General features: G+C 37.9%; 1 protein-coding gene across 2 annotated transcripts in view; it reads right to left on the bottom strand.

The window, feature by feature from the left end:
* The window catches only part of lost (methenyltetrahydrofolate synthase domain-containing protein lost), a 67,480-nt gene extending 64,863 nt beyond the window's left edge, over nt 1-2,617 (bottom strand). For both annotated transcript variants that reach the window (XM_090392725.1, XM_090392724.1), the window contains exon 1: nt 2,265-2,617. In XM_090392725.1, coding sequence (XP_090248851.1) covers nt 2,265-2,381 — 117 coding nt within the window. In that variant the 5' untranslated portion in view covers nt 2,382-2,617. The remainder of the gene's footprint in view (nt 1-2,264) is intronic.
* Between the last annotated feature and the right edge of the window lie 15,870 nt (nt 2,618-18,487).

Genomic DNA, 18,487 nt, shown 5'->3' with positions numbered 1-18,487 from the left:
GTTGATGAATGCATTCAAGAAGAGGCAAGATGATTATTGTGTGGATAGTCTTGGATTTTTGCATTTGATGGAGATTCCTGTACAATAATTATTTTATTATTATTATTATGTGACACCTCCAGGGAGTCCAAAGACTCATCTTAATATGACAAGTACTTAGTGAACTGTGGCTGTCTTTGCTGGGGGAGGGTAACACAGTATTTAAAATTAAAGAAATCCTGCAAAATAAAGCCATAACTTATGTGGAAAGGCTGAGGGAATGTAAATTGCAGTTTGGTAGATAAGCAGAAAATAGGTAATGTGATGGATGCTTAAGTGCAATAAACCTATAAATTTCCTTGTGAAGGGAATTTATAAGTTTAATGCACAGAAGATACTGAAAAGAGTTGAAAGTGAGGAGCAAAAACAAGAGACCATCCCTGGAAGTTGTGTAAAGGTTGGGTGAATGCAATGCATGGATTTTTTTTTTACACAAAAATTAATAGGTGGGTTGAACACCTTATCAGAGCGTGCTGTGAATGCTGAGAGTATTAAAGAGTTTAAGGTTCAACATGATAAATACTGATAATTAAATGGACCGCCAAATCAGTACTGGCTTCATAGAGGTTAATGTAATAATAATATACATATAAAGTTTATTTAGAATAAACTATGCCTGCTATGTATACTTTAACATAAATTATCTCTCTTAAAATGATTTTTGAATTACAAATGGTGAAATTAATTACTCTAAAGCAACATCAGAAACTCAGCATGCAGGCCAAAGCATATGCAATCAATGCTGAATAGCCACGCTTAATTTCTAGACCTATGCAACATTTTCCCCTACAACAAACAAATTTGTAAGTTCTCAATGTAAGTAGTAATGCTCAATTGTGTTTAGAAAGCTGTAGCTCAGTATGGAATACTTGTGAATACTTGCCAGCTGAGAATGAAAACAAAACTTAGAAACCCTGATCTATTGCAGTTCTTAAATGAAAGCAGAAATGAGGAAAAATTTTAGAATTCTGGATCTTACTAAATCGATTAGGAAGATTAAGGCTTTTGTATAGATAAGTAAAGGCAAAAATCATTACACCTAACAAGTATGAGAATACAATGAGCATTACTGCTCTCCAAATGTGATAATTTAAAAATAAAAACACACTAGAGGATGAAATAATTCAAATCACCTTCCAGAACTAAAAGAACACAAACACAGCATATCATAACCAACTTTGTACAGACAACTTGTGACACCTTAATTCTCAAAGAATTGCTCAAGCATACAGCAAAGGCTTTTCTCAGAAATTAGCTTGAGAGGGCAGGTGTCACTGTCATGAGAAAAGAATTATAAAATATTTAGTCATGCTTTGCTAAAGTTCTTGTTAGTCATATTCTGAAAGAATGAAGAGAGCATAACTTAACAGTGATTACAATTGGTTGTGCTTCTTGCAGCAAAGCAGATATGGAAAGGAAGCATTAATATCCATGTCTGCAACTTATTTTGAGTTAAGTTTTCTCTGTTCCATAAAGAACAACAACAACAAAATAAAAGTTTCAGTAGGAAAACTAAAACCTTCCTACCCATTTCATCCTTAGGAAGGCACCATTTTCATAATGTATGTGGCTATATGGGATGTTGACAATGCCAACCATTATTGTAGTCTAGTGGCAAACTTTTTTTTTTTCAAAAAAAAAAAAAACCCATTAATCTTACTGTTTATAATAAGAAACATAACTGTCATGTAAAGATAGTGACTAGGAGCTTGTCACAGTTATTGCATTAGTAAGAATCACACTGGCAATTATATTCATCATCATGAAGTTCACATATTACAGCTTCTTCTACCTATACATTTTCACAAGTAACAATATATACAGGAAGATAAGGTTAGGCCCACACAAAATATAGTGGAACGGGGGGGGGGGGAATTCATTACAATTACAGGCACAACTCCTTTTTATCACAAACAGCAACTAATTAATTCCCCACCCAAAAGTTCAGAATCTATAACACATTAGTGCCATAGTACACCAGCCAACCATATCTGAAGATAGCTGTATAAACAACTGGGGAGAGGTCTACTAATTCTTAAGGTTAAGACTGATTAATTAAACGTTTGTTGATAAGGGCTTAAAAAAGTTTTCATATAGTGAGAAAAAAAAACAGTGATATATACAAGCAAGGTAGTCAAGCAATTAACTGGAGTGCCGCTTTGTAAACACTGATATCACGTTTTTTGGAGAAAATATGGTTACTTAGGAGAAACGAAACACCTCACTTTAAAATTAGGTATTCTTTTAAAAACTGGTCGTGGAAAACAAGCAATGTCATTATCTTCTAAGTACTGCCACACTTGCTGTCTTATTGCTTCTTTCGTAATTTTTGGCGATGACATTTTTCACCACTTCAGAATTCTGAGAATAAACTGCTCATAAATGTTTTTAATTGTACAGCAGCTAAAATGAATCAGATATAAAACAGAATACTATATTATTAAAAATATACATTCCCATGCCCAACACTAATAGTATTCCAGTTCTATCGCTCTCCAGACTTTAGGCAATGTCCTAGTTTTTTTAGTGAGTTATGACTACGCATGTTATAAACCACAATAACATATAAATAACAGCCACAAACACCTTTTACTTCCTAAATGGAGTACGAAAGACCATTTCGGCTCAAGTTAACTTTTGGGAATTGAAGGTGGGGGGGGAGGGTTCAACAGCCACCGACAGCCAATCAGAGATAGCTAACTCAAGACTATCATTAACTATAAATGTCATACGGCGATGTTCAGGATACAGGTATCGCTGTCTCGTGGTCCCAGTGGTGTATCGTGGGGTAGGCGGTGATCCGCCCCGGGCGACACTTTTCACGTGAGCAACAATTTTATTTTTCGATCATTCTTTTATTTATGTTAACTTAGTAATTTTTATTACTTAATAATTATTTTTTAACAACATTACTTACAACTAAAATAAAGATAAACATAGTGTTTTAATTTATTTCCCTACGTCGTTTTGACTTTTTGTAGTATATTGGTGTGTATTGAGAGGGGCGGCAAACTCGGGAACAACCCCCGGGGACAAAAGCTCTAGCTATGCCGCTGCGTGGTCCCTAACATAATATTTTATTTGTCTGAAAGAATGACAATTTTACTATCTATTTTCTTGAATATACGAGACGCTTGCAGTGCCTGAGAGCGACTAACATGGGAATCGACCGAAAAATGAGTTAGGTGTTAGAAAAAGTCTCTCTCTCTAGACGACCTAGCGCTATGGATGCAACTCCGCGACCACAGAGTGAAACAGGTCTAGAACACAAGAACATAAATACAATAATAGTAAAGAGGGCCGTAAGTTGTGTAGTGTCAGAAAGAGATCCGGAAAAATAAGTTCAATTTTGAATAATAATTGGCAGTGTTTCATAAATTTTAGGGTTTCATTATTTATTTTTGAGAACGAAGTTCTCAAAACTGATTCGATGTCCTGAGTGCGATATGTATGCATGGCGGAATGTAAGAGATGTCTTTATCGAGAGGGAGAGAATGAGCAAAAGACGACAGAAAGTATGGATTTGTCGTAAGTACGATATACTGTTGGACCACGATACACAGAATGCAAAACTGACTGAAAAGATCAATAGTGTACATGAAAGAAACGGAAATGAAAACGAAAGTTTGAGATACTGATGAAGTGAAAGAATGCAGGAATGTAGAAGTGAAAGTAACGAAAAACCGAAATGAAACGAAAACAGGAGAAAATGAAGGAGTGAAAGAATACAAGGATGTAGAAGCAAAAGTTGCGAAAAACGGAAATGAAACGAAAGCGAGAAACTGATGGAGTTAAAGAATGCAAAGCTGTACAAGCGAAAATTAATGATAAGGGGGTAAAAGAAAGTATGAATGAGGAAAAGGAAGTAAAGTGCGGCTGAACGAGAGGTAGCGAGATAGAGTAAAATTATCGGAATGCAAGATTTAATGAAACAAATATTGGAAATGGAAAATGAAATGAAGAATATGTTGTTAGGCGTCTAGTGAAAATTAATGAAAGTATGCAAGAAAGCAGAATGAAAGAACAAAGAGTAAAAGAAGTGAGTGATTCCAGGACAGCAGTATATGGAGACTCCATAATTAGGGGCCGAGTTACTGACAGAGTCCATGAGGTCTGCCATCCAGGTAGAAGAATGAGTATGATAATTAATGCGTTGGACATGAGGAAGAAAGGAGTGAGAGAGGTAGTTGTGATTGTAGGGACGAATGATCTAACTAGGCATAAGGGGGATGTGAGGACAAATATCAGGAGGCTATTGAGAAGAGTGAAAGATAACAGTATAGTAGGAAAGGTTTTCAATGTGCTACCCAGGTATGATGATGGAGTTGTGACAGAGAGTCAGAATCATGAATTGTATGTTGGAGGAGCTGTGTGAGGAAAAGGGAGTGGAGTTTGTCGGTGTATGGCATATGTTTGAGGGAAGAATGAAATTATACAGGCGTGATGGGTTGCATTTAAATAGCTTTGGGGTGAGTAGGCTGGAGAAAGTATTGTTGGATGAAATGTGGAAGTACATTGTGTGGTACATGCCAAAGATCAGAAGGAAGAGATGAAGAGAAAAATCAGGAGAGTGGTACTGAAGAGACAGCAGTGCTTGGCAGTGGAAACAGTAGTGGTGTAAAAGGAAAATAGAACGGGAATGCAAGAAGAACAGGGGAACTCGGGTGGGCAGGAAGAATGAATGTTGAAAGTGGCAGTGAATGCGTGTATGAAGATTGAGTATATTACAATGTGGGTGGAGACTGAGGAGGTGATATATGCGGAAAGAAGTTCTTCCAAACTTAAACTGATTAAAATTTATTTGTGAACAGCAATGACCCAAGAAAGATTCGTTGGTCTAGCAACTATATCAATAGAGGCTGACACAGCTTATAATTTAAATTTAGAAGAGCTTATAAACAGTTTCATTGTGCGATATCCCCTTAGTGCAAACATTTAATTAATATTATTATGTAATCGTTTTGCATTAATGTTTCTCTTGTAATAAAAACAAAATAGTAATTGGAGATTTTCTAATAATTTTGTCTTATAATCCATCAGGGGTGATATTTAAATGTTTACCTCAGGGCGCGATCTAATCTGGCCATGACCTTGGTGGTAAGCGGTGATAAAGGTGATTTGACAGGTGTAGTGGGGAAATCCCAACCAACATATGGCTTGGATAGGACTGGCTATAGACCTAAAAATGAACTGTTGTGTTTGTTTACAAATGCCAGAAGTATCAGAAATAAAGGGGGTGAAATGGTATCAGTGATTGAGTTTATTCGCCCCAAAATCATTAGAATAAGTGAAACATGGTTGAATGAAGATGATATCGTAACGGGAATAGAAATGGAAGGGTAAGGTATTTTTCGTGAGGATAGAAAGGACAGGAAGGAAGGGGGAGTGCTGATGACGATAGCAGGGGAATTAAGTCCACATAAGGTAGACATGAAAGGGGGAAATAGTGGCAATGGTTATGAGGCGGCAGTGTGGTTTAACGTGAAGGTTGAGAGGAAGACATATTTAGTTGGATGTTGCTATAGGCATGGGAATGTGGAAGGTGGTGATGACGAAATGTATAAACAACTTGGATTAGTGAACTAAGAAAGGGTAATTATTATGGGTGATTTTAATTATAGCAGTACAGATTGGAATGAAGAGATAGCATTTGGAAATAAGAAGAGTGAATTTCTCGAGTTCTTGAGAGATAACTATCTCAGGCAGCACGTAAAGGAAGGCATGCGAGGATCAAGAGCTCTAGATCTGATCATTTCATCAGAGGATGTAATTGTCAGAGGGGGGGGTTCACATTTTCCTCCAGTTGGGGAAAGTGATCATGAAGTAATCACCTGTGTTGTGGCTAGTCATATACAAGCTTTCGCGAGGAAAGGATATATGTGGAATTACAAGGATGGTGATTATGACAAGCTTAGGAGACAACTTCGAGCAATAACATGGAACGAGGAGTTGAGCGGTAAGGAAATAAATGCGGCAATGGAACTTACAAAGAAATACATAACAGCATCAATGTACGAATGTATCCCAAAGGCCAAAAGGCTGAATAAGGTTGGTGAAAATGGATGAATGTGTAGATTAAGCATAAAATCTGAAAAAAGAAAGTCCTTTGGAGAAAGTACAAGATGAATAATGATAATCAGTCACATGAAGAATATAAACAAGCCAGGAGAGTGACTCAGTTAGTAAGGAAAACAAAGTAGAGTATGAGCAGAAATTGGCAAATCAGTCTAAGAAAAACACTAGAGTTTTTTTAGATATGTGGCAAGTAGACGGAAGAATGATCATGGAAAGACGAAGTTAAGGGATGAAAGTAGTAGAATGGTAACTGCTGCAGAAGACATTGTTGAGGTATTCAGTGATCAATTTATAAATGTGTTTCATCCTGATCAGGGTGGAATTATGAGGAACTTAAGTATAGAGGACATAGGAGAGGACAGCTTAATTGTCTGTGAGCAGGAGGTATTTGAGGAAATAAATAACATTGATGTTAATAAGGCGATAGGATTTGATAAAATATCACCACGCATCTTAAGAGAATGTTCCAGGGAACTGGCAGTAGCATTGGTATGCCTGTTTAACAAGAGTTTTGCAACAGCACAGGTTCCAAGGGAGTGGAAGGAGGGTAAAATTTTACACTGCATAAAGGTGGTGATAAGGCTGTAACTTCAAATTATAGACTCTATATCTGGAGTTGTGAAGGTCCTGGAGACATTGGTGAGAAGTAGGATACAGAAATGGGCTGATAACAGCAGTATTCTCTGTGGTTATCAGCATTGGTTTGTTAAGGGGGGGGGGAATCATGTTTCACTAACTTACTTATGTACTATAACAAGGTGACAAATACCTTGGACAGGGGAGATGCATATATTAGTGTACTTGGATTTTGCAAAGACGTTTGATAGACTGCCACATGACAAGCTCTTAAATAAATTGAAACAGATGGGATTGGATAACAGACTTCTGTGTTGGATCAGTGACTGGCTTTAGATAGGTATCAGAACGTTGCTTATGGGTGAGCAGTATCTCAAAAGAGAAAGGTCACCAGTGGTGTGCCACAGGGGTCAGTTTTGGGGTCATTGTTGTTCAATTTGTATGTTAATGATATAGGGTCGAGTTTAACTAGTGATGTACAGCTGTTTGTGGATGATGCAAAACTGGGGAGAGTAATGCACAGCCTGGCTGATGTTAATGTCTTGCAAGAGGACTTGAAGAGATTGCATGAATGGGCAGGAAAGTTGAACTTCAGTTCAATGTTGCGAAGTGTAAGGTTTTGAGATTTGGCAAGCAACGATGGGGTGCAAAGTATACACTCGATGGGGAAACTTTAACAGAAGTAGAGGAGATGAAAGATCTAGGAGTGATGGTGCACAAGGACCCGAAATTCAGGGACAACGTTGCACAAGTTGTGAAGACATCACATCGAATAATGGTAATGATGCAGAGATCCTCGACATGCAGAAATAGAGAGGTTATAATTCCATTGTATAAGGCCTTGATCAGGCCTCATATGGATTATTGTGGACAGATTTGGTCACCAGGTTTTCATGGTGACGAGGATATGTTGGAAAGTGTAAAGAGAAGATTCACAAAGGTAGTCAGTGGGTCTTTGGAATGTGGAGTACAAGGACAGATTGAGAGAACATAAGTTGCAGAGCCTCGTGAATAGGAGGAAGAGGGGGGAGAGGGTATATGATTGAGACATATAAACTGGTCAAGGGTTGTTATCGGGCAGACATGGAAGAGATTTTTCATAGAATTGCAGAGGGGAGTAGAACAAGAGACCATTGCAGGAAACTGTATAAGGAGGGTGTGAGCAAAGGAGTGAGAAACAGGTTCCTTTGTATGGAGGGTGGTTGGTGAGTGGAATGCATTGCCTGAGTGTGATGTGGATGTGAACACATTGAATCAGTTTAAGACGCGGTTGGATGAGCATTGTATGCAATAGTGAGTACCTCCCACGATGAGTCTCTGACTCCATGGAGGTCGGGTATTGATAATAATAATAATATTATTATACTGGGGAAAAAACGTCTTCAGTGTTACAACTAAAATTTGCCAATCAAATGGTCGTGACCGGTTCTCGAGTTAGTCGATCTCTGGCACAGGCAAGCGGGTTTTCTCTCCCGGAAACTCGGGTTTTTCGTCCCGTAAACTCAAGAAAATCGACCGTAGTACCCACATTATTTCAGACAGCGACATATCTTGTTAGGGTTAGGTACCAAGAGATGACAGCACTTGTTTGCCAGCCTCTTCATCGGTGGCTGCTATAATTAGTGATAGACATGGGCCAGCTATCTCTGATTGGCTACCAGTGGAGATTGAACAGCCACTCAGTTTCCAAAAGCTAGATACGGAATAAAAGGCGTTAGTTGATTTTTTATGTTCGTAAAACTCTCATCAACAGGTGAGCTATAAGGGGGTTGCGCAAGACCTTTATTATATGTCTCTCAAATTTGCGAGTCCCTTGTTCTTCTTGTTTACTTTTTTATTTTTTCAAAAAAAAAAATTGAAATATATTAAGCGACAAACTCATACGATAACCTAACAAAAATTAGTCTATTCGGCAGTGTATAGTACCCACATTATTTCAGATTATTTGGAATTATTGTATAGATTATATGGAATTATTGTTTCAACTCTTCTATAACGAATGCGCCCGAGTTTAAAAATAAAATAGGTAAGGAAGGGTAAAGATAGCCCATGCGCATTCTTTCCCTTCTCCCTTCTGGTAGCCAATCGTATGGTAAAACCAGTAGCCAATCAAATATTCGTAAAACAGTCATCAACGGGTTATTCAACTGGACATTATTTCTATGTTCGTCAGTAAACTGATCTATAACAATTATTTGTGTTCAAAATTTAAAAATAATAATAAATTTAAAAACTGTATATTCAGCAAATTTTATTTTTATAATTGTAAAAGAGCCTGTGTAGCTCAGTGGATGTGGCGTTTGCACACCATCGCGCTAGGCCGCACGAAGGAAGTCTTGGTTTCGAGTCTAGTCGGCGACTAGAGGAAATTTTTCTAAGCCTTTTTTCGACCGGTTCCCGAGTTAGTCGATCTCTGGCACGGGCAAGCAGGTTTTTCCTCCCGGAAACTCGGGTTTTTCGTCCTGTAAACTCAAGAAAATCGACCGTAGAACCCACATTATTTCAGACATTAAATATATTGTGTTAGGGTTAGAGACCACGAGATGGCGGCACATTTGAGCCGTCTCTCTTCATTGCGTACCGCTTAATTAGTGATAGCCTTGGGCCATCTGTCTCTGATTGGGTTCCAGTGGAGATTGAACTGCCCACTCAGTCTCCAAAAGTTAGATAGGGCTAAATGGCCTCGCCTACTCCCGTATATACGGGAATAAAAAGGCGTTAGCTGAAGTATTTTTACCCGTGAAATACGAAAAGACAGTCAAATTTATTAAATTTTTGGAAATAAAAAATAATTAAATGTGATTCTACTGCAGTTGAAAATGAAGTCGAATATGAAGTTGACGATGAAACGCACATTGATTCAACGAATATGCAAAAATGTTGGAGGAGAAAAAGAAAATCATTTACCTGATTGCTGGAACGAGAGGCAAGCATCCTTTTTCAAAACGCAGTATAAGTGGTTAGAAGTTAAAAATGGTAAATTAGGATGTCATGTTTGCTCAAAATATAAAAACTTAGGTGTTGAAGGAGAAAAAAAGTTGTCACCTATCAAAGGAATGGGTAGAAATGAAAATAGAACCGAATAGAAACACTACAGACTCAAGAACCGCATCTTAGCGTAAAGATTATTCAAACATAACTAATCCTTTTCTTTTATAGTTCACTGGGAATCTACAGATGCTGTACGGTCACTGCAATGCTCAGTGATGTGTCACACCAGGCCTCGCCATGTAATCCTGTTGTTTGCTTTTCTGGCAGCCTCAAGTCTCTGAAGATCGGTCACTCCACACACACACCATCCATCTCATTGATGGTCTACCCCTTCCTCTTTTTCCAGGAACTTTACCTTCTATTACTGTTCCCCTTCCATCCTTTGTATGTGTCCAAAATATTTTAACTTTCTTCTGTCAATATCCTTAAGGAGCCTTAAAGATCTACTGATCTTTTTTAACACCCATTCATTTGTACGCCTTTTAGTGTATGATATCCTCAACAGCCTTCTGTAACACCACATCTCAAAAGCAGGTATCCGTTTCTCATCTGACTTCTTTAGGTTCCTAGTCTCACATCCATAAGTCACTGTTGGAAAAACAACTGCATCCAAATCTTTATTACCAAATTTAATTGACAAACTAAATGATAAAGAAATTTCAATAACTTCAAAAATGTTTAATTCTGTTTATAGTTTGGTGAAGAGAAACCGACCAATGTCTGATTTAACAGATTTAATCGAGCTGCAAATTAAAAATGGTATTGATCTTGGATTATCGTTACATCCTAGATTCTCAGAAATTAGAATAGTTGGACATATTTCTAAACAAATAAAGTTAAAAATATTCTCCAAAATAATAGGAAAAAATTGCAAAATTTCTATAATATCAGACGAATTGACTTTATCAAAAATAAGTGTTTTAGTTATTCACATACAAGTTGAGCTCACTGAACCATGTATGATTCCTGTAGATCTCGTAGTACTAGAAAATACTGCCGCGTAACGTACACAGTACATGCTACTATAATTGCTACGTTAAATTCATATATTTTTTCTGATAACTATTTAAAAAACCATCTCATTGCATTTTGTTCTGATGGAGCTAGTGTAGTGTTAGGAAACAAATCAGGTGATGCAATCAAACTTCTACAAAAATTTCCCAACATTTGTGATTTGGCTTTGCGTAGCTCATTGCATACAATTAGCATTAGACGATTCGATAAAAAACGATAAAGAAATAAATCATTTTGAAATATTTATGGATAAATGATATGCTTTTTATCATCAGTCACCAAAAAATCAACGAGAATTAAATACGATTGCAAAAGACCTTTGTTATCGAAATTTTAAAGATCGTCCTTGTATTTGGACCACGATGGGCAGCTTACAGTTTACGAACGCCTCTTGCTATGTGGAGAAATTACCCAGCTTTATGCAAGCATTTTGCGTCGAGCGATAAATATAAAGGCTTTTTAAACCGACTTCTCAATTTCAAAATTTTTAAAAGATCTAGCATTAAGCCGTCAAAGGTTGGTCGATTGGTAGAGCCTCTGCTACTAATGGCCCAGTTAAGTAAGTTTGAGCGCAGTTAGTAGTTGGAAGGGGACCAATCGTTCGATGCTGTTGGCACACTCTCCCTCGATGAGTCTTTGGACTCCCTGGAGGTGTCAAATAATAATAATAATAATTAATGTTTGATATCCTACAGGAATTATCATATCTGCCAGAAGCTCTACAAAGTCGCAATATAAGTATTAAAAAGGGCTAACTTCTTAATCATGTGAATAATTAATGATTTTAAAAATTCTGTAGGTTCTTATGAATCTAAAATTGATACCATGTTGAAATCAAAAGAATTTGAAGGGATAGCAATTTAAAGCAAACTCAGATTTCACAAACTACCGCGAGAAACATTACTATCTTATAATGTCTTTAAAGGATAGATTAATGCAGCAAAGTAATTTCAAACTTAAAAATGAAAATTATGAGGATTTGGAAGATGAAGAACTGAAAAACATTTTAAATGTATATGATCCTGAAACATGGAATATGGAAGAAGTTATGTCCATGGTTAGAAGCAGAAAATATAATAATATCTTTAAATTTTATTTTGAAATATGAAATTAAAATTAATAATTGTAGAGATTTAGTGGAAATGGCGTTGACTAGAAAGTTACAAAACGTAATTCCCAGAACGATGAAAAAAGCCAACGTGATTATGGCAACAATTGCAGTTTGCGGCGCTGAAGCCGAACGAGCTTTTAGTGTGAAGAATAATATCGTAATGACGAAGAGATCTTCTCTCACTATAAAACATATTTCGGATTTAATGACAATATGTATAAATCTGAAACCCTTGAATGAATTTAATCCCAATCCCTATGTCAAATCTTTTCTAGAAGATCATCGCTTTGCTACAGATACTCCTAGAAGAATAAAAGACGTGAAGGAGGATAGAAATAAGGTGTGGCAGCTGTTGTCGTAAGTATTGTTATTATTATTATTATTTCAACGGTGTCTCCATGGAGTCAAAAGACTCATCGCGGGACATCGACATTGACACACTAATCATTATTTACATAATACCTGTCATAACTCTCCTTGAATTCATTCACAGTTGAAGAATTCACAACCACCCCTGGCAAAGCATTCCACCCATTCAAAAACCTCCAAGTAAAAAATCTAGTCCTAACACCCTTGTTAACCACACTCTTACACAATCTCCAGGGATGGCCTCTCGTTCTCTCACTTCCTGCACTGGTCTTAAAAATATCATCAGTATCAATCCTGTAAAATCCTTTTAACAATTTAAATACTTCTATCATATCTCCTCTCCTATGTCTATCAGCGAGTTTTTGGAGCCCACAGATCATCAATCTATCCTCATAGGAAACATCCCACAGACCTGCAACAATCTTTGTAACCGGCCTATGAATCCTCTCCACCACTTCCGCATCACCAAGAAATCCTGGCGACCAGATCTGTGCACAATAGTCCAAATGCGGCCTTATTAATGCCTTATAGAGTTGAACAGTAACCTCCCTATCCCTGCTTGTTAATGTGTTCCTCAACAACCATGTAATTTGATGTGATGTTTTGGCAATCTTTACAATATGCCCTTTAAACTTAAGTTCTCTATCCACAATAATTCCCAAGTCTCTTGTCTCGTCAACTTCTTGCGGTTCAGTTCCGTTAATATAGTAAAAAGTATGTGATGTCATCCTCCCTAAGCGCATCACCTTACACTTAGCCACGTTGAACTGACAACCATTTAGCTTAGTCCATACCTTCATCCTGTAAGATATTTACATCATTTGAATTGATTATCGCTCTTCCCAATTTTGCATCATCAGCAAAGAAGTGAATATTTCCAATATCATTGTTGTACAAATTAAACAATAGTGGAGCAAGCACTGAGTCCACTAGTCACTTGCCTTTTCCTGGACTCAGCTCCTCCATAAACCACTCTTTGATATCTGTCCACCAGCCATCCTTTAATCCAAATCACCATCTTCGGATCCAAACCCATTTGCTCTAATTTATTTAACAGAGTACCATGTGGAATCCTGTCAAAAGCCTTTGCAATCTCAAGCAGTATCACCGAGTAAGGACATCCTTTATCCAACTCCACTGTTACTTTATTATAGAAAGTAAGCAAATTACTTAAGCAAGACCTACCCTTCACAAAACCATGTTTCCCCTTATAAATATTGCTGTCCACTCAGTCCGGAATTCTAATTTTTACCAATTTTCCAAAATCTTAACCACCACTCCAAATATATTGATTGGTCTATAATTTGTAACCTCAGTCTTAGAGCCTCCCTTGGGCAATGAAACTATTTCCCCTCTTTCCATTCTATTGGAACTTTATCAGAACTGAGGCTTAAATTAAACATCCTGGTTAGAGGAGTTGCTAATTCTCTTGCACATTCTCGTAACACATGGATCGATATGCCATCTAACCCAATGGAAGTGTTAGCATTAAGGTTCTTTAGTATATTAAGCACCTCAATTTCGTCTATCTCTAGACTCTCATCACTCAATGGCACATTTGACACTGCACTCTCACTACCAAGATAGTACACTTTTTCGAAATGATCACTAAGCAACTCGACTATTTGATTAGCTTTTGTAATTTCCCCTACCATCAACACTTTTTAAAGTAATCTTTCCCTGGATATTCTTCCTTTTACTAGCCACATAGCAAAAGAACTTTTTAAGGTGTCTTTTGGATTCATCAGCTAGCTTCCTCTCATAATTAGCTTTGGCTTTCCTTACCATACAGGATACTCTCTTTATCTGTACCTTGTTGCTTATTGGAACGCTCATCACCTTTTTCTTTATACGTCCTCCACAACCTTTTTTTATCTGCAACTCCTGTTTAATAGTATTATTCATCCATTTTACTCCTACTCGATTTCTCCTTCTGACTCTGGGAATACAGTCTGATACAGCTTTCTTCAAACACTCCTTGAGAATCTCCCATGCACCATCAACATCTCTCCCCTTGAAATTCTCATGCCATAGTACAGCTGGAAGCTGACTTCTCAGCTTGTCATAATCACTGGCCTTGTAATTCCACATATACCCAATCTTAATAGAATATTCAGCACATCTTACAATCTCCCAGGTCAAGACCACATGATCGCTTTCCCCAAGTGGAGAAATTGTAACGAAATTACTTCTTGATATGTTCTGCGATGTTATGACTACATCTAACACTCTAGAATCTCTTCTCCCTTCCGTCACATGCTATCTCAGGTAATTATATCTTAACAACTGTATAAACTCAATTTCCTTTGTTCTTTGTGACCATTCCCCCCCCCATCTATGTCCCCAAAGTTAAAATCCCTCATAATGATTACTTGACCATCACTCATCGTGCTAATTTGCCAATACATGCTATCAACATTCTCCCTTATCCCCCCTTGGGTTACAGCAACAACCAATTACGTATTTCGCCTTGTTAATCTCTATCTCACACGAAACAGCCTCGAATGGCCTCTACATACCTATCACAGTGAGGTACTTCTATCTATTTTGGCTTTAATGCTTTGTCTATCATTACCCCCCCCATTCTGTCATTTAAGTATTTCCATAAAGAAATTACTTGTGAATGTTAACCTGTAAAGGAGTGAGATTTTTGGGGTAAATGTGCACCAGACAATAATCGTCTCATCGTCTTAAAAGTGATTTTATTAAATAAAATATTATAGTTACTGTTACTACTATTGAAAGACGACGCTATAAAATAATTCCTCTTGATTGGTACCGTTGATTATCACTTGAAGTAAACGTATTTCAATATTATTGTGTTTAGATAATATTTACTTATTTATTATTATTATTATTCGTGACACCTCCAAGGAGTCCCAAGACTCGTCGCGAGAGGACACCTATTGTACGACTCTCTGTCTCCACCACACACGGAACCTTTACTACCAATGATCAACTTCAGCGCCATCTACTTATTTATAGATTGTTTTTCATAAAAACTTCTATCTCAAGCAAAACAAAATTATTTTGTTTATAAAAAAATGAGGACTATTGCATATGTGCGATTATCAAAGATTTTATTCTTATTATATTTTGATAGTTAAAAAATGTTTTTCATATGTAAGATAAATTAACACAGGTGATTGTGTGCAAATATTTCATGTTTAGATCATGAAATATTTGTTTAAAAATATTTCATTTACATTTACAGGTCGATTGTCCTCTCATACGTTTTGATTGGCTGAATTAATAAAAGTTTGTGTGAAATACGGCTTTTTTTTTTGCTCGACGATGCGAGCCCTTTGCTAAATTTTCCATAGTTCACAACTGGTTAAACCTACCTATAACCTTTTAAGAGCTTATATGTTTCGATCATATCTACTCTTTTCAACCTATCAGCTAGTTTTTGAAGCCACAGCCTCCAGTCTATTCTCATAGGGAGCATAGAGAACAGTAAAGGGGTGTACAGCTTTCCAAGCTTCCACATTCTACTGAACATTCTCTTTGCAGCAATGAAGCAACGTATTATGCATGCATTTATATACATGCATATTATTATGTACATCCATGCAAACATGTACATATATTATGTATATGCATGTATGTATGCAGCATGTTATACATGCATATACATTGCTTGGAAAAAAATCAATAGTAACCATATTAAGGAAAAAACAGCGACATGGCGCTCACCTTAATACGATGTTGAACCACCTTTCACTGCAATGAATACAGTAATATGAATACTACATAGGACATTTTCCACAAGTGTATAACATAAATCAATGATCAATGGAAATTTTGCACCATTCTTCCTGTAGGCATGTAATGAGGTCGTGGGGAGGACTTCCTTAGACCTCGCCTGATGCATTAATTCATCCCACTGATGTACAATAGGGTTGAGATCAGGGCTCTATGGAAGACAGTCATGTGTGGTAATGTTCATGTCACAAAATCACTCAGTTACAGCAGCAGCCTTACCAATTGTCTTGCTGAAAGAGTCAATGGTGAGTTTTGTAGAAACGCCACAAAGTAGGAAGTACTGCATTCTCCAGAATGTTCAGATATATCTCTCAGTTCAATGTTCGTGACAACATAAACAGAGGTCCGAGGACCATACAATCACTCCTCGGAATTTGATAGGTAAGGTTACGCACTCTGCTAAGAGATGTTCACCAGGCATCCGCCACACCCGTTCATCTGCACGGAAGAGGATGTCACGTGATTCGTTGTTCCATAACACAGCTTTCCACGTTCCTGCTGTACGGACTTTGCACCAGTGAAGACGACGCTGCACGTTGGTTCGGATAATGTGAGACTCGTCATGGAGCCCCATGTTGTAACCTCAGTTCTGAATGGATTTGTGTAGATTCATGTTCCAGTCGAAGCCTGGTATTTCTCATTCAACGTTTTGGCCAACAAATGGAGTTTTTACATATTAGCCTTCATAGCACCCTACGGTCATCAAATGCGGTAGCACTTGCAGTTGACGGCTTGCACTTCCAAGTCAGATTCGTATTAATGATTGTTGACCTGAGATAGCTCCATTTGTCAGCAATTTGCCAAACACGTAGGCCCTTAATGTGACATCGTATTTCAAATCACAGCGCCTCTTTCAAACTCCGTCAATTATGTGAAAGAGTAAAGGAAATTGTTCATCGGCCTATTTAAATAAGAAAGACAATAGAGTGACTCGCTTAAAAGTAGAAAAGAAGAGGGAGGGTGAAGGGAAGTTGTGGGAAGAAGAAAGGTAAGGAAGAAGGAAACATAAAAGTGGATAAAGAGGGAGGGAGGAAGGGGAAATGGCTTCAGTTACTGACTCTCATCTTTCTAGCTTTGTGCTATCAGATGTTTAACTCTTTTAGGGTCAGTCTCACAGGTCTGCCAGATGACCACTACAACTGAGGTAACCAGCACCCAGATGATCTACCGGTTCCAGGACGACCGCCTAGAGTTGGCTTTTCCTGCTTAGGTTTGCATCCGACTTAACCACTGTGGAAGACCTAAAACTAGAAATGGACTGACAGAAGATGTAGGGAATGCACTAGCTGTTGTTACAATAAACTGAGTGTGAAATTGATAACTGCTTCCCTTGAGGTGCACAGAATGGGAGGAGAGCACCAGATGGACTTGCATTTACACTCACCCAAAGTCGCTTACTCGATCATCAGGAAACGTCGATAGGTCCTTAAAGGCAGTAGAGCACAATTGAGAGATGTCTGCCCAGTTAGGAGGATTGACGTTTTCCCCCTCGCTTTGTAGATATGATACTTGATCTCATTAAACTGCAAAAAAATGACTTGATGCTGCGTTACGAATCGGATGCGAAACACGTCACAGAGTTTCCTCCCGATGTTTTGGGGGGCTGGGAACTCATAAAAGGCCTGACCACATTATCCATTCTCGGGAGAAACATGGACAAAAGGAGTTCTTGGTGTTGTGAAACAGCCAGATGTTAAAGTTGACTGGAAAGGTAACTTGTCCTACATTCCAGGTCATTTCTCGACAGCAAGGATGTCTTAGCAGATTACGAAACAGGACGCTGTTGCTCGTTAGATCCGTGACGTCAGTACAGCCACATCTGAATATGAAATAGAACCGTTTCAGCTAGGAGGTTAGCTGTTCTGGATGTTGTTGGAGTCTGTACCGGAAAGGCGGAGTTGTAAAATGTGGCAAAACTAGTTTTAGCATTCTGAGACAATTTCTGCTTTAGATCGTTGGCGAGGTATAATTCCAAAGACGGGGAAGCTTGAAACTCAAGTGACTGGACAAGATAGCTGATAAGATAGTTTGAAAGCAATATCCATTTCAGATGGAAAGTGGTATTATTCAGGTATCATATTTTGAGAACTGGGAGGATGAAGCCTCCTTGAAAGTTGAAGAATATTGTTATTGAATTCCTTATGTAAATTCCCCAGAAGAACTTCTGTGATATTGACGACATAATGGTAGGCTGGACAAACAACGGTCCTGATGACTGTCGCCAAGGAGCAAAGTGACAGCGATATATTCGATTTTCTAGTCATTGAAGTTGTCGACGGTCTTGGCGATGAGATATTCCTGTTGAATTCAGGCTAGGCTGAAAAAGGCACCTAATGGGGGTCTTCCTTATTAACAAGCGTTATTTTTTAACTGCTCACGAGTCCTTGACTGCCTGTAGCTAAGGTTCAAGGACCAGAGCAAAAAGAAAGGGACTGAGATCCATGTTTTACCCCCTTTTCAGGTAGTAATGGACTGATGGCGAGTAAAGCTGTTGTTGTAGCCTTCCTGAAGATTAGAAAGTAGACCCTCTGCTGAGCCCAACTTCCT

This window comes from Typopeltis vanoorti, chromosome 5 (genome assembly GCF_054136105.1).
Source record: "Typopeltis vanoorti isolate ZY-2024b chromosome 5, IOZ_Tvanoo_1.0, whole genome shotgun sequence".
In the NCBI taxonomy this organism is placed as follows: Eukaryota; Metazoa; Arthropoda; class Arachnida; order Uropygi; family Thelyphonidae; genus Typopeltis; species Typopeltis vanoorti.
Note: the sequence above shows the minus strand (reverse complement) of the source record. Positions and strands in the feature narration are given on the sequence as shown.